Genomic DNA, 25,864 nt, shown 5'->3' on the forward strand with positions numbered 1-25,864 from the left:
CCTTCCCCCCAGCACAGTGGGGCAGTACGTGTGTTACACCACAGGCACAGTTGTTGAAAAAGCTATTATTTGTACAGGGCCAAATGTTGCAACAGTATTCCCTAACAAGTATATCTGGGCATAGAAAGGGGCTGGTGTGTGTGTGTCTGCCTTAAGTTTTGCCTTTCAGGACATGCAGTGGGCAAAACCGGCATCTTTTTCAAAAGAAAAACACTGAGATGTTAAACCCCCTGGAGTTTGTCTTCCAGGGTCTTTCAGTGACACTTAAGATATTAAATGCATGCATAGTTTTTTGAAAGTTAGATACAATTATCTTAAAAAGCTTCAAATATCCCTATCTATTCTACAGTTATAACTGGATGAATATCCTATTCAAAATAAATTCATCCTTGAAGCAAAACCAACTTGCTCACACCTTCCTAAAACTACATCAACTACTACTGTACACTGTAAGCAATCATCCCATTTCTTAACCGAGCAAGGAAAAAAAAATCTCTATACCGTAGCTTTACACAGTTTAAAGGCCTATTTCTGCCACACTTCTCTCAAGTACTCAGTGCTATTTCAATGAAGTCTGGACTTAAATTCGATCCCTTTCTTCAAGCAAAGCAGCTACCAGTCTTGAAAAAATCAAGAGCGAAAAATCTGTGCTGGGTAAGTAGATTCCAGTCCTAACCAACCAGTAAACCACAGCACACGTTAGTTTGCTGCCACCGAATGTGTTTGTGTGCTCCTCAACTCGCGTAAGATGACCAGTGTATTGAAGTATTGACCAGAGAGCGCAGTTCCTATATTCTGCCTGACCTGTCACATCGAGCATTGCTGTGTTATAATGACATGATACAAATACTAGACATGCACAAACACTAAAGGGACAGAGCCTTCAGTGTTTGATGAGGGCATCCAAAAGCTGCTCTGCTGCCTGGAAAGGGCACGCAGAAGTGAGAGCAGCCTCATTATGACATCCAAATTTAACCTGTAGACCATCAGAACAGAAGACTCAGAATATGCAGGAGTGATAGGCAACCAGAAGAGCAGGTCTGTCGCCTCAGGGTCCACGCTGGGACGAAACAAATAAAAGGCTGCATGGATGGACACCCTTCCATGCCAGATAATGCAAAGGAGGGCATGTTTCTGGCAGTGAGTTGTGAGACAAAGTAAGACCATTATCAATAGGCTTATTTGAATCGAATACACATGCCTCACCCTTAGATGTGAATGAATCAGCAACATTATGGCCAGAGCAAGGCCTCCTCAGCCTTCCCATGCACTGGCATCTTCAAAATGATGCCACCTTCCTTCAATAGCTTGCACAGACTACTGTTTCATTACTTTTGTTCAGGAACAGTGAGGTTTTGTGTTTGAAATCTTAGCCAACTCCACTTCCCTTTTCCTTTTTTCGTCTTACTCAAACCACACTTTGCACCAGAACAGACTGAGGTTGAAACAAAGAGACATCTTCTAGTAACACCATTAAGCGTATTGTGTACACACAAAAAGCACTCTGAGCTATTTTATAAGCAGCTTGTCAGAATACACACAAAAGGTTATATGCAAAAAGCCAACAGGCTCATAAGAGATCATTCTCTTCCATGTACAGTCAGCCTGATCCATATTCCCACACTTGACTCCAGTTAGGAAAATATCTGTTGCTCTGCTTTGGCACTACTACAAACACCTGGTTTGGCCAGGATTTCAGTCTTCCCACTCAAGGATGCTGAGGGAGCCATGTCAGAGAGAGTGCGTGTGTATGTGTGTCTGTACACATGTGTATGGAAGAATATGAATTCACACCAAAATCCTGTTCATCTCTACTTGTTGACAGATTTCACAGCAAAGACTACCGTGACTTTTGCTCCTATGTTTTGCACACAACTTTTTATGATAATAGTTTATTTAGGAAATGTCTCTTATCTGTGCAAATTTTTTCTCACCTTGTTCCTCCCCATATATTACTGAATGTCAAAAGGCACAAAAGCCATAAGGGATTCACTGTCTTGCAATGGTCAACATGTTCAGATGTTCAGTTGCATTTTATCCACCCTCAGGCTGAGAACCTGCCAGGACACAGTACTCTCCAACGCAAAGATTCCAATAGGGATATTTATGGTCCCAAACACTTTTAAAGCTTGCCAGTGCACAGCTTAACTTCAGTGCATCAGTTATGGAAAAATTTGGCTTACAGATGGAAACTTCTCACTGTTTGCATGGGAGTAAAAATCAATATTTACCACCTTACAAACTTAAAACTAGTAATAGCACAACAACATGGAATCATGATTTCTATGTAGCAAGCAACTGATTTTCTTGGACCACCGTTAAGCAAAATGAATAATGGCGACACCATGTTTCTGGCTTCCCTGAACACATCCCTTTTTTTCCCCAGTGAGAAATGTGGTCTGTTGAGGTTAGTCTACGAGCCTAGGTAAGCCACAGGGAGCTCTACCAGTTTGTAACCACCTGGCTACAGACCTTCTGAAAATGCTAAAGCCAGCCAGCATTTCCAACATGCATCATAACAGGCTGCCGCACACAAACTACACAGCTGCTTTGTGCACAGGTATAGCAAAAGTCTGTTACTTCCAGGATGCATCAAGCTGATCTATTGCTTTTGTGGCAAGCATGCTGCTTCTGCAAGCAGAAACTGTGCCGATTTATTAAGCGTGAACAGAGTAACAGTACACAGTGCAGTAGTGCACAGACACTGCAGGACTAATGCTTCCCAGGGAAGATGGGAAAAGTTGCAATCAAATTCTGTGCCAAGTATAAAGGTTATATAAAGCTACAGGGGAGAGGTAGTATTGGAATGCTCTCATCCAGATGAGGAGCATTCATTCAACATGATGTATTTCTGGGGAAAAGAATAAAACACAAGAAAACATCCTACTTCAAAAAAAAATCAAGGGATTGGATGGATATCGGAGCCAGATTTTAAAGTCTCAAAACAGCCAACAACTCAGATTACCAGCTTTTCTCGGCTCTGTGGCTTCCTCCAAACTGTTACACACAACAGGATTTTTATTCTTCATGACTGTTTTTTAGACCAGGAAAACACAAAAAAGATACAAGAAACAAAATTCACCCTGAATATTTGAAGGGCAAAATGCGTTGGTGGTGTTTGGGTTTGATTTGTTTGGGTTTTTTCAGGTTGTTTTTTTTAAACAACTGAAGCATCTCTTTCCAGTTCAACAGCTAGTATATTACCCTACTACTTGAACTCCTCTTCACTAGCTAAGCACACACATTAATTTCTTCACTCCGCTATACAGAGGAAAGGTTATGTGCTTACAGGTATGCACTAATTTTTTCAGTGACCTCCCACATCCTGCAGGAGAAACGGAATTCTCCTGCCAACAAAGCATGGATGACTTTCAGGTTTAGAGCACTTTTATCTTCCATCTGCTTTGTGATGCCTTCCCAGCACTCCACATGCATGTTTGATAACAAACAACATACTCTTGAAAACACATCAGAATACAGAACGCACAAGACAGCTTTGAGCTTATTATTTCTTTGCATCTTTATTAAAGGACTAGTCTAAATATGAACTGCCAGCCTCACTCTCTCATCTGTATTTTCAAGTAAAATGCAAATAAATAAAAGGATAGTCTTGCTTACATAAATAAGTACTCTTCTTAATTTTCCTCACTTTATGAGGTATGAAGTTCAGCTACATGACAAAAACAAAGAAATCCAACATGCGTACATGAGCCACAGCACCTTTCCCCCAAAGTCCAGGCTGCAAAGAGGCTGCCATAGTAACAGCTGTGTGCGCTTACAGGGTCACAATAATAACCATTTTCCCAAAGAAATAAATCAAGATACAGAATTATCTTCCCCCCCCCCCAATAAAACATTATTATCTAGAGAAGCAGTGGCAACATTCCAGCACATCTGGAATCAGCCTCACAGAATTACTCAACACTGACTCATAGATCAGTCTGCCTTCTGGTTTTTTGGATTTTTTTAAAGCACTTTCCTTGCAAATCCTTTTACAGTCTCAGTCTTTCATCACTACAACTAACTGTAGCCATTTAAATACCATTCCAGCTGCTGCTCTTGATACTAAGAAAAACAGGTAATGAAGAAATCTATAGAAACAATTAATGTGTTCCAGCAGCTGACTGCTCCTGTGCTTCACAACAGGTAATGGGACAGCACTGTGTACTTGAGAAAAGTGGAACAAAAAAGTTGTCCCCTAAGAATAGCTTAAGATATAGCACTTATGTTTTGTTTAAACAGCAAGAGTCCCGAGTATCAGAAAGGAAGCATCTAACAGAGAACTGATGGGGGAGCTATGTACTCACATCTAGAGCTAAAAAGTAATTCAATCCTGACCTTCTTCAAAGACCAACTGCCTTGTACGTTTTTTTTCAAGTGCAAAGCAGATGTTTCACATTCAAAAAACTCCCACTCTTATCCCCTAACAAGGTTTTGCTGAAGAAGCTACTTTGAATAGTATACTTCCCCACTGAACAGACCACATCTTTATGTAGGATGAAGGGAAGACATACTCTGACATGCTGTGGTCCAGAAACCTTTCATATTTTCACCTAGTTTGAGCAGTGAGATTTAATATGAGCTGTAAATAGAAAACGGGTAATCTACCATTACTGACATTTGCCACTACCTTTAACCAAACCCCCTTACTGAAGTCCTTATTCTTGCTCTAGCCTATTCAGCCCCCTCCGATGAGTTTATAAATTCGTATGATGAGTGTTCTGAATCAGAGCTGAAAATTCAGTGCGTTTGACTGAATCTTCCTTTTCCTGGTGTATACAGATAAACTTTTGAAAGAGACTAAAATTGCAAACATAAGGCAAACCACTGTCATCAGATAAGCTGTTTAGGTTGTGAAGAACCATCAATCTACAAGACCAAAATGCAATGTTAAAACAGAGAAAGAAAACCAAGTCTTTCTGGGCAGCAGGGTTGCCTTAAGTAGATTTGTACTTCTGCCATGTGTTTCAGTCTCCCGAATCGTGTCAGTCTAACCATGTGTCTGACAACTCAGTTAACTGCACTGGAGTGCTGGTTGGATAAAAAAACAAAACCAAAAAGTGCACAGTCTCTCCCCCACAATGCTGTCTTTTAGCTGTATCAGTTTCCTGATCTGACCCTCCCCCCTTCCCTGTGACTGAACAAGCATGTGTACTTGCACAACAAAGAAGGTAGAAGCTGCTTGTGGAAGTAAAAATAAAATTTTAAATCCCCCAAAAAACAAAACACAACACACACACAGCAAACAACAACAAAAAAAAAAAACCAAAAAAGCAACCCCTACCCCAGCTCCCAATCTGCAATGAATTGCAAACCAAAACTCATTGTACACTAGGGGTTTCATGACTTCCTATAGCAAGTTTCTAACAATGAAGTAACATTGGACAACATCAGTTTTAAGGCTTAAAGTTATGACTATAACTTTGCAGCAGTTTTACCTCTTTAACATGAGTGTGAAAGGACACAGACATGTCCAGCAGGATCTTGCGTTGCTCCACACGCCTAACAAAATCCTGTATGCGATCTTCCAGCTGATGGGCAGCTTGATAAATTTCCTCTGGGTCACACTCCCCAGTCTGAGCGAGCTGTTCAGCTGCTTCTAGGAGCTTGTCTGCGTTGGTATATGTGTTCTGTGGAGAAATATGTTAGTTTCACAGGATTAAATGAAAGAAAATTCAGTCAGTGTATTTTAAATCCACTCCACTAATGAAAATGAAAGGACAAAAAGTACCCTGAAATGTATTTTTCTTCTTTTTTAAAGGTAGTACAATATAATCTTCCTATAGGGTCTTTTGTATTTCTAGATACTTTTTCATTTAGCTGTGAATAAATTCATTCCTTAGCTCCTTATTTATGTCTATTCAAATGTTTCCTTGATCCAGAACGTGGCAGCCTATTTATTCTTTCTTGGAATCAGTATTTTATATTCAGAACTATAATAAAGATTAGCCTAAATGTCTCATTACTTGCAGACCGGCCTATTTCAATACTGGAAAAATCACTATAGTCACAGCCAGAAGACTTTCCAAATGTGTATTATTAGAGGTGAGAAAGTCCTAGCTGCTGGTAGCAACGCTTAACATCAGATCGACACATCCACCAGGAAGGTGGGAAGTGACCAGGCACAGGAGAAAACGTCTCTCCATCCTTACAGAAGTGTTTCCAAAATTCATGTGTCAAGTGGATCATCATTTGTGAAACAGCAGCAACAGATGAGGATTTAGAAGTCAGCTATGGGCAAATGTCAGAGAGGAACATTGTCCCAATACATCATAACATTAACAAATGCAGATCAGAAATCCTATAAGAGACTTGGGTCAAAGCAGAAAACAGAATGGATGAAGTCCATGATGTGCTGAGTGCACTAGGGTCCAGAGAAGACAGAGAGATGTTTAACAGCTCTTAAAGATTAGAACTTGCAGCCTACACCTGTATCTTTCTCATTAATTCAAAACAGGACTGATTCCAAACATTTCCTATAAACTTGGGTGCTCTTTTTGAGCCTAACCTTGGGGTTTCATGCCTTAGAATGGTTCTCAAAACAGACTCATCAAGAAAGCATAGAAAAGATGTTAACCTCCTGAGAAAACAGACTGAAGCCAAGTCTACACCAAAGAAGCTTTGCTTATGTCACCACATCATATCTCCTGATAACCACAGACTATAAAAAAAAAACACCACCAAACTTGACAATATAAACTATACCTTTCTCTTTTCCCTTTTGCCCTCCTATGTTCTCCCAACCTCCATTATATCAGGTAAAAACACTGTTTGCCAAGACAAATTAAACCTATGCAAATATGCTTTTCTTTGCCATGAATGTAGTATCACACCTCTAATTAACATTATAATAGCCACAAAAGCCTGGCCCTAAAACTCAACTAAGGGGCAGGAAATACCAGCTCTGCTCTGCCCCGCCCCCCCCCCACGCTCTCAAGCAAATTACCAGGCAAGCCCAGGACCGATAACATGACCCAGTACAGCTTTCATATATCGGGGGGGGGGGGGGGGGGGGGGGGAGCTCCCCCTTCATTTGTTATGATCTATTTAAGAAATTAAATCCATGCTGCTCCCTGATTTTGACTATGTGCATCTTAACCCCTCCTTAACCTTCAGCTTTTTAATTGCACGGAGAGGTAGACAAGTCCTCCCCAGCTTCCCTGGGAAAGCCTGGTGAGACTATGCTTTTCAGTGGGGAACGCACTACTCAATGCTGCAGATGATGGGCTCTGGCCATGCTGGCCCAGAAGACACGCCGATGTGTGCTCTGGTGGTTTGACTTCCACGGTCGCAGCTGACATGTATTTCAGGGGCAAGGCTGATGAGCCTTAAAGCACTCCTTGAACAGCAACTACTTCATCAACCCAGAGAGCCACACCCAGCTGCAGATGGCTGAAACAGAAGTTTCCCATTTTAATGAAAACTTTCTCTCACATGTGAAGCATTGTTTATGAATTCCAGGGGTATCTTCCGTGTAACACAGGTCCAGGCACATCAGAGCTCTCACTGTAAAACGGATGGTGAACTGCCTGTACTTAGAAATGATCGCAGCCTAGACGCTGCTTCAGAAGGGGTTGCAATTCTCAAATCTTAACAGCAGACACATGCCTTATCGCCAAAATTTCTCTTCCAAGTATAGCTCAAATATAATATAAATATTTATCTTGGTAGATAATAACTGCCCTATGGAATAGAAATCGCAGCAAATAGGCATGCTGTACTACCCACCTTTCTCAACTCTCTGCTTACTTCTAAACAATGCTTGGAGGAAAAAAGTAGTAGTGTCAAGACTTTGAAAATGTTGGTCCCAAGCAGGGCAGCCACCAGTTAGAAAACAGAAGGTTAGGCAGAAAGACCAGGAGTTCTTCCTTGAAGCTGCTAGGAGCCTTCATGGTGACAAATTCAAAACAGAGAGTTTTGAAACAGATTAACACCACCTCAGAGTATCTCCACTAGCACACCCTCGCCAAATCCCACAGGAAAAGAACCACCTAGTCCATCTCTCTGTACCCCAAGGCACGACCATTCTTCTCCAAAATGGTGAAAGACTCTCCATAACAGTTTACCACCTTCCCCAACAATATACCACATTGCTTTTCTAGTCTTCATGTTGAGACACCTTCTCTACGTGTTTTTCAGAAAAAACAAACACTGCATTTTTAGAAAGCATATGAAGTGACACATCACAGAAAAGTCAAAAGTAAATTTAAGAGACTACTGCAGAAATGAGTAGTACTGACAATAAATACAGCAACAGAAGTGAGTGGAGGTACGGACCGAATTTCATACCAGCTGGAGTTTATTGCACTGGAGAGGGGAAAGACACACACACACACCCCCCACATGGATGGAGGGAGATTAACAAAGGTGTACAAATTATTAACACATAAAGAAAATAAAGATAGATTACTCATTAAATGCTGTGGATGCTATCCCTTTTAAGCATCAGACAACACACTTAAAATGAAAAAGCAAAAGTACTTTTCATCTAAGGAACAATTAAATTGCGTAACTCACTGCCACAGGATCTGGCATACATTCCAAGAGCATAAATGGGTTCAAAAAGTAGCTAGCCTAATTAAGGGAAGAGAAGTCCATCAGTGACTATCAAACAGTGGTTCTGATGTACCCTTCAGTTTCAGACATCCAAATAGGCCCAGACAACTGGCAGGGTACAGGTAACTTTTTAAGCATACGGTCCCCTTTTCTTTATGCATCTGGTGATGGCCACACTGTAAGACAAGGACCTTTAATTTGATATATTACAGCCACTCATGGGTAAAGTTAAGAACCAGTTCAAATATATAACCTTTTCTTAAAACATTAAAGGAGGTGGGAACTGGTGGTGGGAGGGAAACGACAGGTATATTCAAACGAGGTTTGGAAGAGTCTTTCTTACTTTTTTTTTTGCTTTTTACTTTTCTTTTGCACCAAGGAGACTTGAATTCTTTACTCATATCCAGCCTGCACATGGAAAAAAGAACTTACCCGTGGAAAAAGATCCCACTAATTAATTCTTGCCACACACCTTTCATGTTTTTTGAGCATAGACCACTGTCAAAAAGCAGGCATCGAGCACAGTTGAAACAGAAGAAGCTGACTTAGAATTTCATACAAAAATGCGCGGGGAAGTATCTGCATCCAGTGCTGCTAACTTAAAAACTGTGCCATAAGTTTATCAGTGGTATTAAAATCTGAAGTCTTGATACTTTAACTAAATGGTCTCATAGAGACAAAGATGATCATGGGTAGAGAGGAAAAAAGAAGAAAAAAAAAGGGTAAGTGGAAAGTGTACTGGACAGGCTTCACATGAAGAGCAACACAATTTTACAATAGTGGGTACAAATCAAAGCGTGTATGTGTAGCACAAATGTCTATACATCAGAAATTAGGGAGGATTATGAATTGGCTGATTTCTGACTACCTAATGTTTTTGTAGTGGTAACAAAAAAGTGCCAAAGGAAGAGAAACAAGCCTTCATTTCACACAAAATTTTAAGTGCATAACTTGTGAGCCCACAGCCCGTTGACTCTGGAACATTTTTTTCTATTCAACACAAAGCTTATTTTAACATCTCTTTGAATGCTGCTGAGGAAGTGGCACCTCATTCACATTAAAAAAGAATGAGGGAATAAGCAGAAGGGAAGAAAAAAGAAATAATTTTTGCTCCCCTCAAAATCAGGAGTTAGCCTTCGATCAGAAAAATTTCAACAACACTGTTGGCTCCCTGCATTTGCTAAAACATTGTTGTGCCACTGACAGTTCACTTGACACCGCTTCTTCTCAACTTCTGACTAGAACTGACTGAAAACCCCTGATTATGCCTAGGGTCCTGTAAAAAACAACAAACAAACAAAAACAAAAACAAAAACCAAACCAAAAACAAAAACAAAAAGCAACAGAATAAAGCACAACAAAACCCAACAAAACCTCAAAACCCGGACCAACCAGAAATGTAGGTAGAGAATAAACCAGCCAAAAAATATTCATGCTTTGAAAAGGACAGCATATTGCTACCTTATACTTCAACATAATCTTCCTTGTAACACCAACAACAGGAATGCCTTTTGGGGCCTGCTTACGTTCAGTTTTAGAGCAAGAGGAACAACTCAGAGGGTGTGCCTCTCCTGGCAGTCATTACACATTCAAGAGTTAGAGATGAAAAAAAACCCTACTTATTAGATCATTTTGTCCAACCTTCTGTCAAAAGATATTCCCCTGAAGTATATTTAAGTTCTTTGACCAGTCTAAGTTTTCAGTATCTCCAAAAATAGAAATTCCACTCATCCCCTAAAGAGATCATTTTAAACTCTAGCAACGTTCAGTTTTAGGAAGTTTTTGCTAAGTATTTGCTTTACAACTTTCTACTTTAAAGTATAATGCAAATTAACAAGATGCTTTTCTAACATTTTACATCCCACTAACAGCTTTACATACTTCATCCCCGTTGGTTACTCAAACATTGTTTTCTTCTTTGCTCAGATATCACAGTATTAAGAATGAGATCATTCAAGTTTTGTTAAGTGTCTTACAGAAATAGGTTCTTGCTTGTCTGACCCAGAAAAATAAGTATTTCCACATGAAAAATATTACAGATTCTACTAAAAATGTAGTATTAGGGATGCCTATGGAAAATCCAGCATGCACATATACAAAACTAAAAATGCTTATTATTTTGGAATATTTTATAGGAAATCAATATTGAGGAAACTTTCTGATGCTGTTTCAAGTCCTCAGTCACTGCAGTGCTCTAAGACCTTATTTACAACAACATTTTATTACGACCTTAATCATCCATTAAACAGGCAATCTGTAAACACGCTTCCTGATGCATCCTCCATAGCAGGTGTCACCAACTGTGCTGCTGCATGTCACTTTGCAATTTTCTAATAATGCATCTCCTGTTTTGACAAAGGACCACTATACCAACCCTGCCTTAATAAAATTTTGCTTGATGACTCTTGAAGATGTTTACTCTTGGCAACCATTAAGACTGGACAAACAGTGCATATTACTAATAGGGAGGATTCTAGCCTTCAGCTTGTCATGGATTTTATTCACCTCACTCCCCCTTTTTGAGGCTGCCACCCAAACCAACTTCTTGTTATGCTCCCTGTATTCCTTAGCATCTCTATTTCTTTTGGCTTCACTCTTTTTCACAGAAAAGTGTGTTTTGAAATTCTATCATCAGTTCCACTTAAGGTTAAGCCTAGAGCTTTCCTATGGAAAAAGCATTGATATCAGTGATTCAGACCAGGAGGGCATACATAAACTCAACTGTATTTAAAGAAAAAACCCAAAGCCAGCTTGGCCAATTTGCTGGCCCACTTGGTCTCTTAGGAGTCCACACACCCCCTCCCCCAGATGACTGTCATGGGGATCTGAGAGCTCCCCAAGCCTAAAGTCAGGAAGCAGGGCTTTCAATTCATCTCCATCCTCTCTTACAGGCTGCACAAAAGTTTAAATCTTAGAGCCCCATGGAATTAAGTTACTTTAAAAGGACAGCTTTCATTCTTCTGTGACTCAACATTTCAAAGCATGCTTTTGAAAATAATAATAATAGTAGCAGCAGCTCTGTTGGGCTCCATGGCTCCCACTCTCTGTAGACTGGAAGTTGTTTTTTTTTATTGAAGATGGAGTGCAAAGGAGAAAGGAAATAAAAGCTTGCAACAGAAAAAAAATAGTCCGTTCTTAGAACTGCTTTTTTTTTTTGTAGTGGAGCTCCCCTCTGCCCAGCCCTTCACTGGCAGAACAGGAATGTTTCCTGTATTTCCATAGCAAGTGCACAGTCCTTCGCGTGATCATTTTTACCTGCGCAACCTCTTCAAAGTCTTCATGGCGTTTCTGCAAAGCTCTAGCCCGATGCAGGGATTTTCCCACTCCAGTATGTTTGCTAAGAAAAGCTTCTCCATGGTTTTCAATCCAATCCAACACCTGTGGTACAGAAGGAGACACACAAAAACTCTGAGTGGATGTACTGAATGTTGCAACAAAAAGACAACTATTCAAGAAACTAAGCAGATGTAAAAGGGACTACTTAGAAGGAACTGTACTGTTGGATTAAAACACAGTATTGCCATTGAAGGACATTAATTAAATCTCATTAACTTTTCTCAAGGCAGTAACTAGCTCAAACTAGCTAAATCATACGATTCAAGATTATATGTTTATTTTTAAGCATACCAAGGACAACTTCATTTCTACACATTCATCAATTTGACAGTAATCTGATCCAAGTGGCTAGACCCCTTGTGAGGGTGTCTCTGTAATCTGTTTATGCCTTCAGCTGACATTTTTCTGAAATGTAACACTAATGGATTTTGCACATTCCCCAACAATGCCAGTGAATAACACAGTAAAGTTTTATTTTAGATGAGAAGTCGCTTCTCCTACCACATATTAAGTCAAGAAGAAAGATTCAGAGGTAGAATTTTTAACTAAGTCAATAAAACTGAGTTGAAATTATTATGAGAAGAATGCCGATGTCCGCATTCAGAACCTATGAAGGATTCTGCCCCAATTCTGAACAAGTATCTCCTCAAAACATCAGATAGACATAATTATGTTTTGTAAATTTTATAGCTGAAGAAGTGAGGAATGAAAGACATTTTAAGGACATGAAAGCTTCTACCACAATGACTAAGCTGACAGCTTTATATATAGTAGAAACTGTACACGTAATTAGTTCCTGCCAGTTAACACAAAGGATTTCTGCACACATACCAAGTTTCTAATGAGTGAATGAACAAAAACATCTGGTCTTTCTCCAAACTAATACATCTTAGCTATATCTTCATTCACTCATTAGCTAGCATGCATATGTATTTAATTCTTTGGAAGATACTCAGAGGTTCAAGAGTGCTGTTCAGAATTAAAGACAACTGCATATAAGCAATTTTCTTAAGTCAGCCAACCATTTTTCTACAGTATTTACGTATGGAGTGGATGGAATACTTTACCTCACATTTACCTCCAGCAATCTTTTTTCTTTAAAACCCAAGTGCTTTGTTTTGAATTTACCTGCCAGAAACCTGTACCTTATCTCTCCTTATCTACCAGAGTCCTTTATTCTGATTCCTGAAGTTGGGTGAGTTTTTTTCCACCTTTTCCTGTACTGAAAGCATCTGACATTTATCACAACTACAGAGAAAGATTTCCCCCCCCCCTGCTTCTAAACAGACTTAGAACCATTCCTGCAACATCACTCACAACTACATTCAATACACATGCAGGCCTACACAGAACTCCCATACAAAACATCCATGCTTGCTTTAGTAGAGAAGTGAAACCATCTGGTGCGATTTTCTCATTTATCTTGACTGTTAGAAACTTTTTTTCATTTGCGAACTCTCTCCTACTGGGCATCTTCAAAACAACAAACAATCCCAGAACACCACATAACACAGGCATCTCAATTAACCAACACTTGATAAATCTCCATACTTAAACTTATGCAATGTTTGTTTTTCCTAGTAAGCATTGTCAAAGTAATATTATTGTGGTTTAGGCCAATTAAATTTGCATTTGCTTCTTTCAAGGGCAAGTATTGATCAGAGAAATTAGAGTGAGGAGCCAAACAGGGCCTCAGTTATCTGTAAAGTTTGTATTACCAATGCTTTTGGCTAGTTTTAGGAGACTGCTCTGCTTTTCTCATTATAAACAGAGCTCAGAAGAGACATGCTTGGAGGAGAGAATTAGGCTGGACTCTGGAGATTATTAACAAACTAACAAATGAAATCAACAGCAAAATCTGTCCCAGAAAGCATGGGATGAAAAGCAGAAAGCAGTCCAGGGAGAGTGATTTTTGCTCCAAATAACACTCAGTAACTTAACAAGAGAAGAAACTGTCATAGAAATAGAGTACACAGATGGTGACATAAACCAGTCAACTAGAGAAACACTGCTGCCTCTGAGTAAAATCAGTATGAATACAAGTCTTATTAGTCCTCAGCCTTCTTACCTTGACTCTTAACAAAACTACGGAAGCACTCATCATTTGGGAATTTCACAGCATGTAAAGGTAGAGTCAAAGTTATGCTCGCGCCCATCAGAGAGAGCTTCTGCATACCACTTTGACCAAAGGACAATACCATTAGCTGGCACTAATATTAGCCATTTAGCAATCTTAATTAATGCATCTTCCTCCTCTTCCTAGGAGAGCTAAAAGTTACAGAAACCATTCATACCAGCGCACTAAGGACTCTTCTACTAACACTGAAAGCACACGGAATTCACTCTGGCAGTTCAGTAGTACAGTTCAGAGTTTAAGAGGCTCAATACTTTTCAGTGAAAGGGTGAATTACTATTATCCTCCACTGCAGCAAGTTGCTTTAACAATGCAGTGAAACTTGAACTGCAGTCTCAGCAGAATCGTCCTTATGCTCATTAGAGGATCTAGAAAAATGCTTATTTTTTCTAGCACCAGTACTGAATATAAGACAGAAGAAGCTATGGAAAGATAGCTTCACTTTGACAAATTCATTGCTCATGGCTGTAAAATATGTTGTTTGTATGTGCTGCTTGCAGAAATCAACAATCTGATCTCTTGCAGATTCAACGTGCTCATTTTCAGCAGTCTTTCCCACATTATGATCCAGTTCTTACCACCCCACCCCCACCCCCCTTACCTACTTTGCACACACTCACTTTTCCCATCTCCACCACTTACTTGGTGCTGACACAACATTCAGAAGGGGAAGATGGAAATCTCTGCATTTCTAATCTTCGGATAGTTAAAATGTGGAAATAGTCTCTCCCAAACAGGACCATTTTACATTGGAACCACCTCCAAAAGCCACAAGGGAATCACCCAGTGAAATCAGTAACATGATGATACTGAGCAAGTAGCTAGCAAGAGTTCTCGGCCCGCCCTTCATTAGCCAAGGCTGAAACAAGTGACTGTTACAACAAAAAACTCAGACAGAGTCTCTGAGGCCGGCAGACCATGGAAGGAGAAGCAGCACATTTATCCAGAATGGACAGAGAAGACGCACAAGGTCACTAAGACCTAACAAATGTATGTTTTACAAAATACTTGTAGTTTATTTTTTTCACTAATCTCTGGCTTGGAAGCCCTCAGGAATATTTTTCAGGCCCCAAAACTTCCACCATAGAAGCGTCAGCAGTTACCACTCTACCAGAAACATTATCTTTACATTCAATTTTGACCTTTCATGGACTAGCAGCACAAAACCCCGCACTGCTATTGCAAGTCTGCTTTATTGTTTTGTATCAGAATCATCACCCAGATCCTTTCCTTAGGTGAAATTCTGCTATATATTATCCCCCTTAGTAAGCTTGTCAATTCTTAAGCATTAAAGTGTACTTTTATTAGCACGTTACATTAGAAGGGCTAGTTCAACCATCATGTGCAACAGCCAATGACTTTTTTTCCCTTTTTACTTAAACACCCTCTTTTTTGATGTTAATATACAAGCTAACCAGAAACTAGATTTCCTGGCATGTTTCTGCTTTCTAAGGTCAAACTCAGAATTCTGTTCTGTTTAAGACTGTCATAGGTTTTCACACTCCAAATTTCAGATTTTCTGTAATTTGCATCTTATCTACTATTTTTAATATTTCATGTGCTACTTTCCTTACTACTTGCTCCAAGAAATGAGCAGATGGCTCTTGGTGTACACAGTTAGCACTGCAGTGTTTTTGATTTGGAAAGCTCCACTAGAAACACTTTCCCAATACTGCACATACAAGACAGAAGAAAAAAAACCCAAAACCATAACCCCAGTCTTCTAAGGTGAAAGTCACACAAAACGAAGTACCAGCTCAACCCAGCCAACTCCCATCTCCAACTCTGCTCCGTCACTCACTTAACACTTCCATGAACTGATTTATTTCATTAGTCCAGCAGAAAACTATTCCAGCAGAGGGAAATCACAGGCTCATACTGAAGGACGGTTGTAGATTCACTCACAACACACTTGGTTGCTTGCTCCTATGTGCAATTTAATTATAAACAGTGGACTTTATTTTAACATGAAAAAACCCACAAACTTTGAACTTTTCTGAAAATAATTAAAAAATGTTTTCATGCTAGTTTCTAAATCATGCTAGATAATCTTATTTTATTTTTTTAAGATATAAACAAAGACTAAGAAGCCTGAGACAATGTGCAAATGAAAACTAAAGTATTTTAGGAAGTTGCTTTGGAGCTCTGCGTAAACCATTCCAGAACTGTCTTGGATATAAGTTTAACCAATACCTCAAAACCAAGTAATCTCATGCACTGAAAGGCATCAATGATTCCTGAATTGAAGAGCTAACATTTCTCAGATTAATTAGATGATCTGATAAGGTTGTTTTGGTTTTGTTTTGCAAGAAAAAAAACGAATCCTTATTATTCAAGACCACTTTTTTCCCCTGATGGATTTTCAAAGTTGATGGAGCTACAGTCTTCCAAAGCAAGGCTATTCCAGGGAAATACCATTATGTACTTGCTGTTATCTTTAATGCATCTGCTCCTGGCTATTAGATTAATTTGTCTGGTATGGATGTTGAATTATCATTGCCTTACAGCATGATCTGCACTGAAACATTAAGTATGAGAAGTTGCATTATGAAAGGGAACATTAAGCACAATTCACATTGTGATTCATAAGGCAGTACCCAAAATACATCAGTATCTGAACATTAGGTTACAGCAACAAAACAAAGAGATATGCTTCCACATGTAACATTTCAGAAGCCTCCAACCTGGATGTTAACAGCCATTACAGGGATAAACCAAAGGACAGTCCAGTCTCTGGCAGTGATAACTACATAATGTTAAGGGAAGAGCTTCAGAACACGGTAAGCAGGGGCTGCATCTCTGTACATAAGATCTAGCTTGAAATCTAAAGGGGTTAATAAAGATGTGCATTAGCACCAAAGGCTGCAGCTTCAAATTGTCAAGAGGATATCTTGGTATCTTAATGCAAGGTATGCCTTGCAAACCAGAGGCATAAACAGGAAGAAAGAAATTTCTCCAACCAATAGGTAAGGGCACATACTGAACAGTGACCCTAGATGGACTAACCCTCTCGAGGCAACTGCCTCATACTGAAAACTTTTGGTATACTCACAATCCACATACATGATTTGGGTAACATGTTCTCAGTACTAGAAGTTATAAAAATAGGTAAAGCTGTCTATTTTGTTTTTTCAAACCTGTAACTTTCTGATGTTAAATGCACCAGTTTCAAGGGCTGACAGATCTCATACAGAGAAGGAAAATCCTGCTTCTTGCTGAAGAACCCGGTGCTGACTGTACAATGACTTGAGTCTAATGACGGGTTACTTGTCAGTTTCAAACAACAAACCAGTCTCAGCACTAACTCCTCCACTCCGAGAGCCATGACTTAGGAGGGAACAGAAAATGCCAATTTCCTACAAACATTTTATGACTCCCAAGATAACAAAGGCAAAGAGTAGGAACAGGACAGTAAGACTCTCTGCAGCATTTAATGAACACCTTCTCCCAGGAAATAAACCACCTGCAGCCTGGCCCCCAGGCCTGAAGCTTGAACTACGTATCTGGCAAATAACCTCAGGAGATCATCTGGCCTACTTTGCCTAAGTGGCTCCTACTTGAACTGAATTTAAACTAGAGGAGAAAGTTCCAGGATCGAACCTGCACTGGTTGGCACCAGGCTGCCACTGAGAGGACCTATGTCTTTCCCCACGAGAAGCAAACCACTGTGTTGTTTTCAGTTACTGAAGATTCCTTATGAAGCCTTTTAAGTTTAAGAGGTGACTCATTTGGGGGCTGTGCCTCATCAGTTTTGACAAGTGTCCTTCACTGACTACTCGTGCAAGTACCAGCACTGTACCCTCCTGACCAGCTGCTGTTTATGTAGAAATCTTGATGATTTATACAATGGCATAATAGTGCTTTCAGTTTGGTCCTCTATGCCCTTCCTGACCCATTCATAACACTGACTGCTTGCTTTTACGTTTTTTGTCAGCTAACATTTTTCATGCCTTTCTGCATCCTACGTCACATCTGAGTGTTAACAAGTTAGATAACTGCCTGCCTTTCAATATATGCTTCTTTTTACATAAAAAAATAAGTAATAGAGTTTTAATAATTTTATACTTGATTTACCGCTTAAGTATTTTTGAGTTGTTTTCTTTATCTTATATGCAAAGATAGGCACTGCATATAGAATAAAGTTGAGCTAACAAGATTGGGCTTATTTTCCTCACCATCTACCTGAATTAAGTATCTTTTCAACTACTGTAAATGATGGAAACCAGGTTACTTCACTCTCGAATGCTCACATCCAGCACTTTAAGCAAAATTTCTTGTACTTATCTGTTTTGTGAAAGTGCAACTAATTTGGAAGAAACAAGATTATTTTAACCAGAATGCATGACTGGCTATCCTAAAACCCCATTTGGAAATTCCTGATTTGTGAATGCCTTTACACTAAAATAAAGAAACATGATCAGCAGCTACTGGCCATCTTTACTTTTTTTTATCAAGTTGAACCATTAAGGGATCTATTACTAATGTCTCTGTCAATTGCAGCCTAATGCAAATATTGTCTACTTATTAAAAATCTATCAACAAAGGAATTCTGTACAGTTTCACCTCTTTAAACTAAAACATGTCAGAGATATTAATGCCTGCACTTAGCTACTAACTTTTATGGATGTCATCATAATAATAAAAATACGGCAGCTAATAACCATTAATTCAAGAACAGAGTAATTGTCAGAAAGTAATCTTATATGTAATTTTTATACCTCTTTATTATACTACTCTCAGATTTTAAAGAAACCCAATTAAATCAATTAAGTATCACTAAGGATTTGAAACTGAAAAACCGTTACAGTTACACTGTTAGTTTTTCCCATGTTACTCCTACGAATCTTTCAGACACTTTAGGTCCAGAATTTTACCTAGAATGTGAATGTCAGCTTCCAGCACAAGTTCAGAATAGCCATCCCTATTAAATATCTCTTTCATTCTGATTTAAAGTAACTAAAGAAAATAATTTTAAAGAAAGAAAAAAACAGATGTAAAGCCAATATCCTTTGATAACACAGAACTTGGAATCAGTCAATCCCATGCAACTATTCCAATTGCTGAATGAAGAAACATGGGGTTTAGCAATCAAAACCCACTTCTTAATGCAACCAGCTTCAAATCACAGGCTGACAGAGTATAAAGTCATTTAGACAACATGAAATAAAACCTACCTGTTGAACATCCTGTTGAAAAACGCATAGCTGAAGCCGCTGGTGCAAGCGGACCTTTCGATGCTGCCAAATATTTTCCAGTTGGCGCTGGTGGTGCAGTACTTCATGGATAACATCCAGAACATGATGAACTGCTTTTGAGTAGTTGGCAGAAGCGGTAAGGGAATCGGAACTCCCAGGAGTCAAAGGTCTCTGAAGTTTGTCAAGCAGTGACTTTCCATCTTGGCTCACCTGATCATGAGAAAGGATGAAGAACTACTTCTCTTGCCAAAAGCTTGTTAGACTATCATTTCATTCCCCCACTCCCTCTCCCTATTTTAGATGTCTTTAAGAACTTGAGGAGCAGTGATGACTTTTTTTTTTATTCCAGGCATGATTACATGCAGCTGTTATAGGAAAAAAACCCTGTATTCTCCCACTATGTAAGGTAATTTTAAGAAGTAGCACTCTTCTGAATAACAGCCTGTCTTCCCAGTTTTCGATTGCCTTAAAAGTGCTTTTCCTTTAAAGTGATTTTTTTTTTTTTTAAACAGGTCAAGTCTGACTTAGAATAAATATCCTTCAGCTCTTTTTCTAGTCAAAGCAGCACTTAAAGTTAAGCATTTGCCCAGAATTATCCTTCCAGGAACACTTCTTGTTTCATTTGCTGTAAAGGTGAAGCAGGAGGTTACTTTCTATAGGTTTAATATTAATTTGATTAATACATTTAGACCAACAGATATAAACTTAGAACATGATTTGGTCTGACACAATTTACAATTTCTAAATTATTACTGTTACACCAAAGGCAAACTGCTGTTATGGCAAACTTAAACCTAACCGAATCACTTTAAAGCATTTCGGAAAAGAGTGTCTTTCTGAGCTGCATGGAAAGGTTTTAACTACTGATGCTGACAGGAAACATTAGTCATTTCTAATTGTTGTCCTCTCTTATTCAAACCACAGCAAAAATATTCAGATTAAGCTTGCATGCTAATTAAAAAGCAATAATTCTATCTTATCTGGTCACTGTTAACATTTAGCACTTGGCCAAGGCAGTTGAGAGTACTTTTCATTGGTGTTTAACTATTCTGTCACTTTTAGCATGAAGCTCAGAGAACTTACAATTCAGTACCATTCAGCTAGCTGTAAAGGATTTTTCTAATACCTCATCTAACAAGCAGGAAAAATTCATCTGAAACCACAAGACTGGAGTATAAACAATAGTCTGAATCCATCAAATCAACACCATGTCAGAAACAGAAAATTCGTCAAGGCTTTCCCCCAGCAGCTATTTTCAACGATTTTCACTAAATCTAGGCACATTTTAAATTTGCTATTCTGTACTCAAACAGATCCAAACAAAAATTCTTTTCTAATAATTAGTTTATAAGTGAGTTTACTTCTCAGTTCCAATTTAAGTTTTTTTATTTTAGTAGTAAGTATCAATGCAGAACGAAGCTCACTTGGAAAAGGTAGCTCTTATGAAATCAAGTGAGGCAGAAAAATAGTATAGTCCATAGTAGTTATTATATTGATGATTTTTTTCTTTTCTGTATCCAAAGCAATTATCTAGTACAAGTCTTACAAATATTTCAAGATAATGGACTTCAATTACCTATCCAGAGTCCATGAAATTTAGGGGGGGAAAAATCAATTGTGACAGCCCCTTGATGCGATTAGTTTATTACTTTACAAACAAATGATCATGCACATTTCCTCTTTGGAGTTAACACAGTAAAGTTCTCTTCCTTCCCAGTGCATGACTACTGTAAGATTTCAGTGAGATATATAATAACTTATTTGTAATTTAAGGCACAGCTATTGGATTTTCAAGTACACTAGTTACCTAAGCTTGTAAGCTAGTAAGTTACTTTTCTAGTAATATACAGTAATTATCCCTCAGTAAAATCAGACTGTCTAGTCTTAAAAGCATTTTCTCTCTTAAAATTACTGTCTTCTACTTTGCAACTAAGTCATGTTGTCAAGACACCGTAATCTAAAATGAATGACAAAGTGTTGTAATTTCCAGTGTTCTCCTCTCTCCTCCCTACCTCCCGCCCCGCCTGCCCTCCCTCCCCTCTCCAGGTTTATTCGTGACAAAATGAAAGAAGCTCCATGCTGTAACAGAAATAAAGTCATACATCTAATAAAGATAAGGAATAGTACTGTAGTATCTTTACATGGGAAGATGATTCCCTCAATCTTCAAAAAGGAATTAATGTTTAAATAAGGCAAAATAAAACTTTCTGTCCAGAGGTGGAACATGAACTGTACATACACACACAACTATTATTTCTGCACCAATTCTGGTTGCTGAAGACAAAGCTATTGCTTTACTATCCCAAAGTCAAAAAGTTACAGCTTTGAAATCCTAAATAAATTTTCAAAGTATTTGCCAAAGCAATCCTATAATCCACCCATCTAATTTATTTTTATTATGCATCACCAGGAAGCAAACAGTATTTAACATAGTAATCCAAAGTACTTATTTACACTTAACAGCAGGCTCTAATCTAGTCACGTCCCTGATGGGGGGGGGGGGGGGGGAAGACCACAAAAAACCCAATCCAAAACAGAATCAAACTGCAAAACCCCACTATTTTAACTTCAATGCTTTATAATCATTATTCTAGAAAGCTCTAGCCTTCTTATTCCTCACTGCACTCTCATGGAGCACGCACCTCAGATTGCTTCTCTTCACAGAAATCTACTACAAATGTGCTATGTCTCTGTCCCTTGTTTTACAAAGGGATCCTTCCAATGAGGAAAGGTTACAATGACAAAAAGAAACCTTTCTGCAAAACGCACTCTCAAGAATGAGTTAGAATAGCTATGTGTAGTAAGATCACAAGTTTTACCACCAAAGGTGGCTTCAGTATGTCATCAGATCAGTTGGCATAGCAAGGTGGCATATATCAGAAATGGGGGATATCAGCATGTATTTTACGCAGAAGAAACACTACCCAAGTCAACTCTGGACATCTGACTCATGGTAATAAAAGGTTATACAGGCCCTAAGATGGCAGGTATTTAAAAAACCCTGTTTTGATATATTCGCAATAGGACTGATTATCAGCACCAATTTACCCTCCTTTACTACTACATGAAATCCGACCAGATTTATGATACAGTTGTCCATAATAGAGCTGGTTCATCAGAAAGTAGTTTTTAATCTTTAATGTAATAGATAAGTCACAACCATTGAGTCCCGCAACTTCCTTCTAAAAGAAGGTGCAAGCTGCGGCCTAAGCTATCCTGTGTCCACTGATAATTTTTTACCACGATTTAATCAAATGCATAATTTTATGCAACTTTCATGAGAACAGAAACTGCTGTATTTAATCCAGGAAAACACCAGCCCAATTTAACAGCAAAAATAGTTTTACCCTGTGACGAGAACAACCCTGGCAAAAGAAAGCAAGAAAAGCTCAACAGGAAATACAGAAAATACCTTTTAATTAACAGAGAAGTCAATACCCGTTTATCACTTCAGTTAATTAAAGCACATGAGAGAACTCAACATTTGAAGAAAAACAATAGCTACTTAAGTCATTGCTTTCTAGGCCACTTTCAGAACAAGCAGTTTATCTGAAGTTGTAAATACAGCTATTAGAAATACTGAGAAATATTATTACTTCATTGTGTGCAGCATTCAAGATTATAGCAGCAGCAGCAGCATAGGATATGCTACCTTTACAAATGCTGACTACATAGGCACACTAGCTCATTTAAGTGTCTTTGAGGTTCCCAGATCTAAGTATACTACCTTCTACTTGTCAAGTGACATTCTTTGATGGTTAAGTCTTTTTTGTGAGGCAACTTCAGAGATGGATTTTCAAAACACATTTAAAACAATCCATTCCGACAGAACGCTTACCCAAAGAACACCCAGCTAGCTTCCCTTCAAGAAAGCGTTTAAATGATAGTATCATACTGCTATTAAAAGGTAGTAATATGCAAATGTAAATGAAACCAGACTTAGTACCTGCATGGGTTGTACCACACAGAGTTCCATCTTGCCTTCTAAATTTATTTCAGAAGATTAAGGGGAAGACTTAACACTTACATTTTGAACAATGGTAGCAAAGTCCTGTTAAAAAAGCAACCTGGCACTTGAGTTTCCAATGTACTATGCAACGAGTGATACCAGTTCATGATCCAAACTTCATATTACACCATTTTATCAAGTCAGTAATCTAAGGAAACAAACAAGACACTTACCTCAGAATAAGCCAAGGTAATATGCTCGTATATCCCTTGATGATGATGGATAGCATCTTCTAAATCTTGCAGTTCTGAGGGAAGCTCCACCTCACCGCAGGCTTTACACCATGAGTCCACATTGCTCATGTACTGCAACAGAGAAAAAACATTCTGCTTGATTTTAGTGTTCATCAATAAGTACACACATTGGTAATATAACAAAAGAGCTGGCATCTGCATGACAGCCACTGAAAAGATGTTTTTAAGGGAAAAATGTTTAATATTTCTCTCTGAACTGACCAAAATGAAGTTTGCATAAGAACAGAAACAAATATTCAAGTCTTGACAATACTTGTGCTTTTATTTACATGTAACTCTGAACCGTTCACAGACAGGCAGCCTTAATTGAATGCTGGCAGCCTTCAGAACCAATTAAACTGGTGGCAATACCGATGCTTCAGGTTTACTCTTGCTCCTTTTCTTGACTTTGCAGCTAAGAAAAAGTTTACTGTACCCTGCACCTACCATTTCAGATGCATGAAAGCCAATCAAGATCTTATCCACACAAAAAGGTAAAACATGCTACAACTTTCAAGTCCAGATCCTCAGCTCTCAGCCATCAACTTCCTGTGCAGAAACTCATGGTATCACCTCACCTTTTTTAAGTTTTCAGAGAAAACCAAGTTACTTTGCACTTGCGTGTGCCTGTGCGTGCACACACAAAGAATTAATGGTGAAATGTTCACTGAAGCACTCCACAGCTGTCTTTTGCTGGAAGGAGATCATCAAGGAGGCAAAGCACTGTTAAGAGCACAGGAAATTCACACCTCAGTCCCTAACTTCTACACACAGAGAAGCACTAAATCCGTTTGGCAAGCTACTACAGCAGCAAGCACATAAGGGATTTACAATTTAAGTGGGGATCTCTTAGGACTAACACTGAACTTTGAGCACACAGCTATGTCAGCATAGCTGCTCAAGTCAAGCCTTCCAGCAGAAGCTGAGGATACTGCATCAGAATCTCTTCTGCAGGCAGTTTAAGTTATCTCTGAAGCTTAAGCTGCCTCGACAGACAAGAAACTGCCAAACTACATGCACAGCAGAAGTTCTGTCAACTTATTTTTGACAGCTAGGGGGCATCAATTTTATACCCTTGTTATGCTAGGAAAGGAAAGAGGAAAAAAAGTATCTGATTTTCTATGAGTTTTCACAGGTGTCAAACTTAGTACAGCCAAGCACATGCGGTATCTGTAAACTAAATTTGTCCTCTATTCATGTCAAGTTCAAGTCTCAAAGGTTTTAAGAGACCAAGCCATTTCTCTCGTCATACATAACTTCATTTCTGGAGCATATGTAGTCTTTTGAGGAAAAAGTAATCCACAGACCGTTTCTGGTAATCCATTACTATTTGAAAGCTGGGAGAAAGGGTGACAGAGCACTTAACTCTAAGGTGCGCACTTAATTTTCATTTCACCAAGGTACATTTTTAAAAATTTCTCATCTTAAGCACTGAACATTAAGAGAGGCTCCATGGAGGACCACAGAGCTACACCTCTTGCATCAGTCATCAGACACCGATAGCTGGATGCAGTCTTCACTGTGTCTGACAGTAAGCAGTGACACTTACCTGTCACTTGCGAGGGAACACACGCATTCAACAAGTGTGTTATTTCTTCGGCTGCTTATTTTTTAACCATGTTTTTATGTAGGTCAAGCATCACCGTTCTCTAAAGGGGTCACTCCTCTCATTCCAAACCCTCTTTTCCTTGAACTCACTCTCCACTGTTAATGAAACAGCTGATATATCACAGCCAAGTCTCTTACAAAGCAACTAGGACAATCCACCACAGTTAATCATAAAATGAAAATTGCAGAAGGAGCAATTAAAAAGTATATTAATTCCAGCAGATGTTGCACAATTTTCTCTTAATTCTTCTCTTTCCTCCTCTTTACGCTTACATTTAGCGCTGAAGAGGGTATCACCGACCCTTACGACAGATGCCCAGCACAACACAAAATTTACTCCCCTGACTTCTGACGAACATAATTTTCATATAAAAAAGGACAGCATTTGAGTCACAGTATACCTATCTGTTCATGTTTCACCATCTCTCTCCTACACGTATGGCTGACAGTGCTTAAATGTAAACCTGAATAACCCAAACAATTAGAAAACCATCAATACTGATAAGGTACCACACTACGTCTATCATGTGCTTCAAGCTGACTGGCAACTTTTATACCAGAAAACAATGCCTTCACCTACTTTTTATGTGGCTTTACCGTAAAACCTGCTAAAAAATACTTATTATAGTGGCATTAGTTTATGTACTTTACCTTTGTCTAAGGACAAGTAAACCAATGTCACCACTAACATAATGAAAAGCCATGTGTATTTGCATCTTAATATGTTCACATTTCTAATTTCTGGACATTAATGAAGCTGACTATCTGTGTAGTAGAAATCAGGAGAAAAAAC

At 38.8% G+C, this 25,864-nt stretch overlaps 1 protein-coding gene across 5 annotated transcripts in view; it reads right to left on the bottom strand.

The window, feature by feature from the left end:
• Positions 1-25,864, bottom strand: part of TRIO (trio Rho guanine nucleotide exchange factor) — a 255,684-nt gene that overhangs the window by 128,760 nt on the left and 101,060 nt on the right. For all 5 annotated transcript variants that reach the window (XR_008731238.1, XM_055704044.1, XM_055704043.1 and 2 more), the window contains exons 8-11: positions 23,404-23,535; positions 19,201-19,431; positions 11,812-11,934; positions 5,439-5,630 (exon numbers count right to left, since the gene is read on the bottom strand). Coding sequence is in view for 4 of the 5 variants with exons in the window: in XM_055704044.1 (XP_055560019.1) it covers positions 5,439-5,630; positions 11,812-11,934; positions 19,201-19,431; positions 23,404-23,535 (678 nt within the window). In the remaining variant the exon portion in view is untranslated. The remainder of the gene's footprint in view (positions 1-5,438; positions 5,631-11,811; positions 11,935-19,200; positions 19,432-23,403; positions 23,536-25,864) is intronic.

The sequence above is a fragment of the Falco cherrug genome, chromosome 3 (assembly GCF_023634085.1).
Source record: "Falco cherrug isolate bFalChe1 chromosome 3, bFalChe1.pri, whole genome shotgun sequence".
NCBI lineage: Eukaryota > Metazoa > Chordata > Aves > Falconiformes > Falconidae > Falco > Falco cherrug.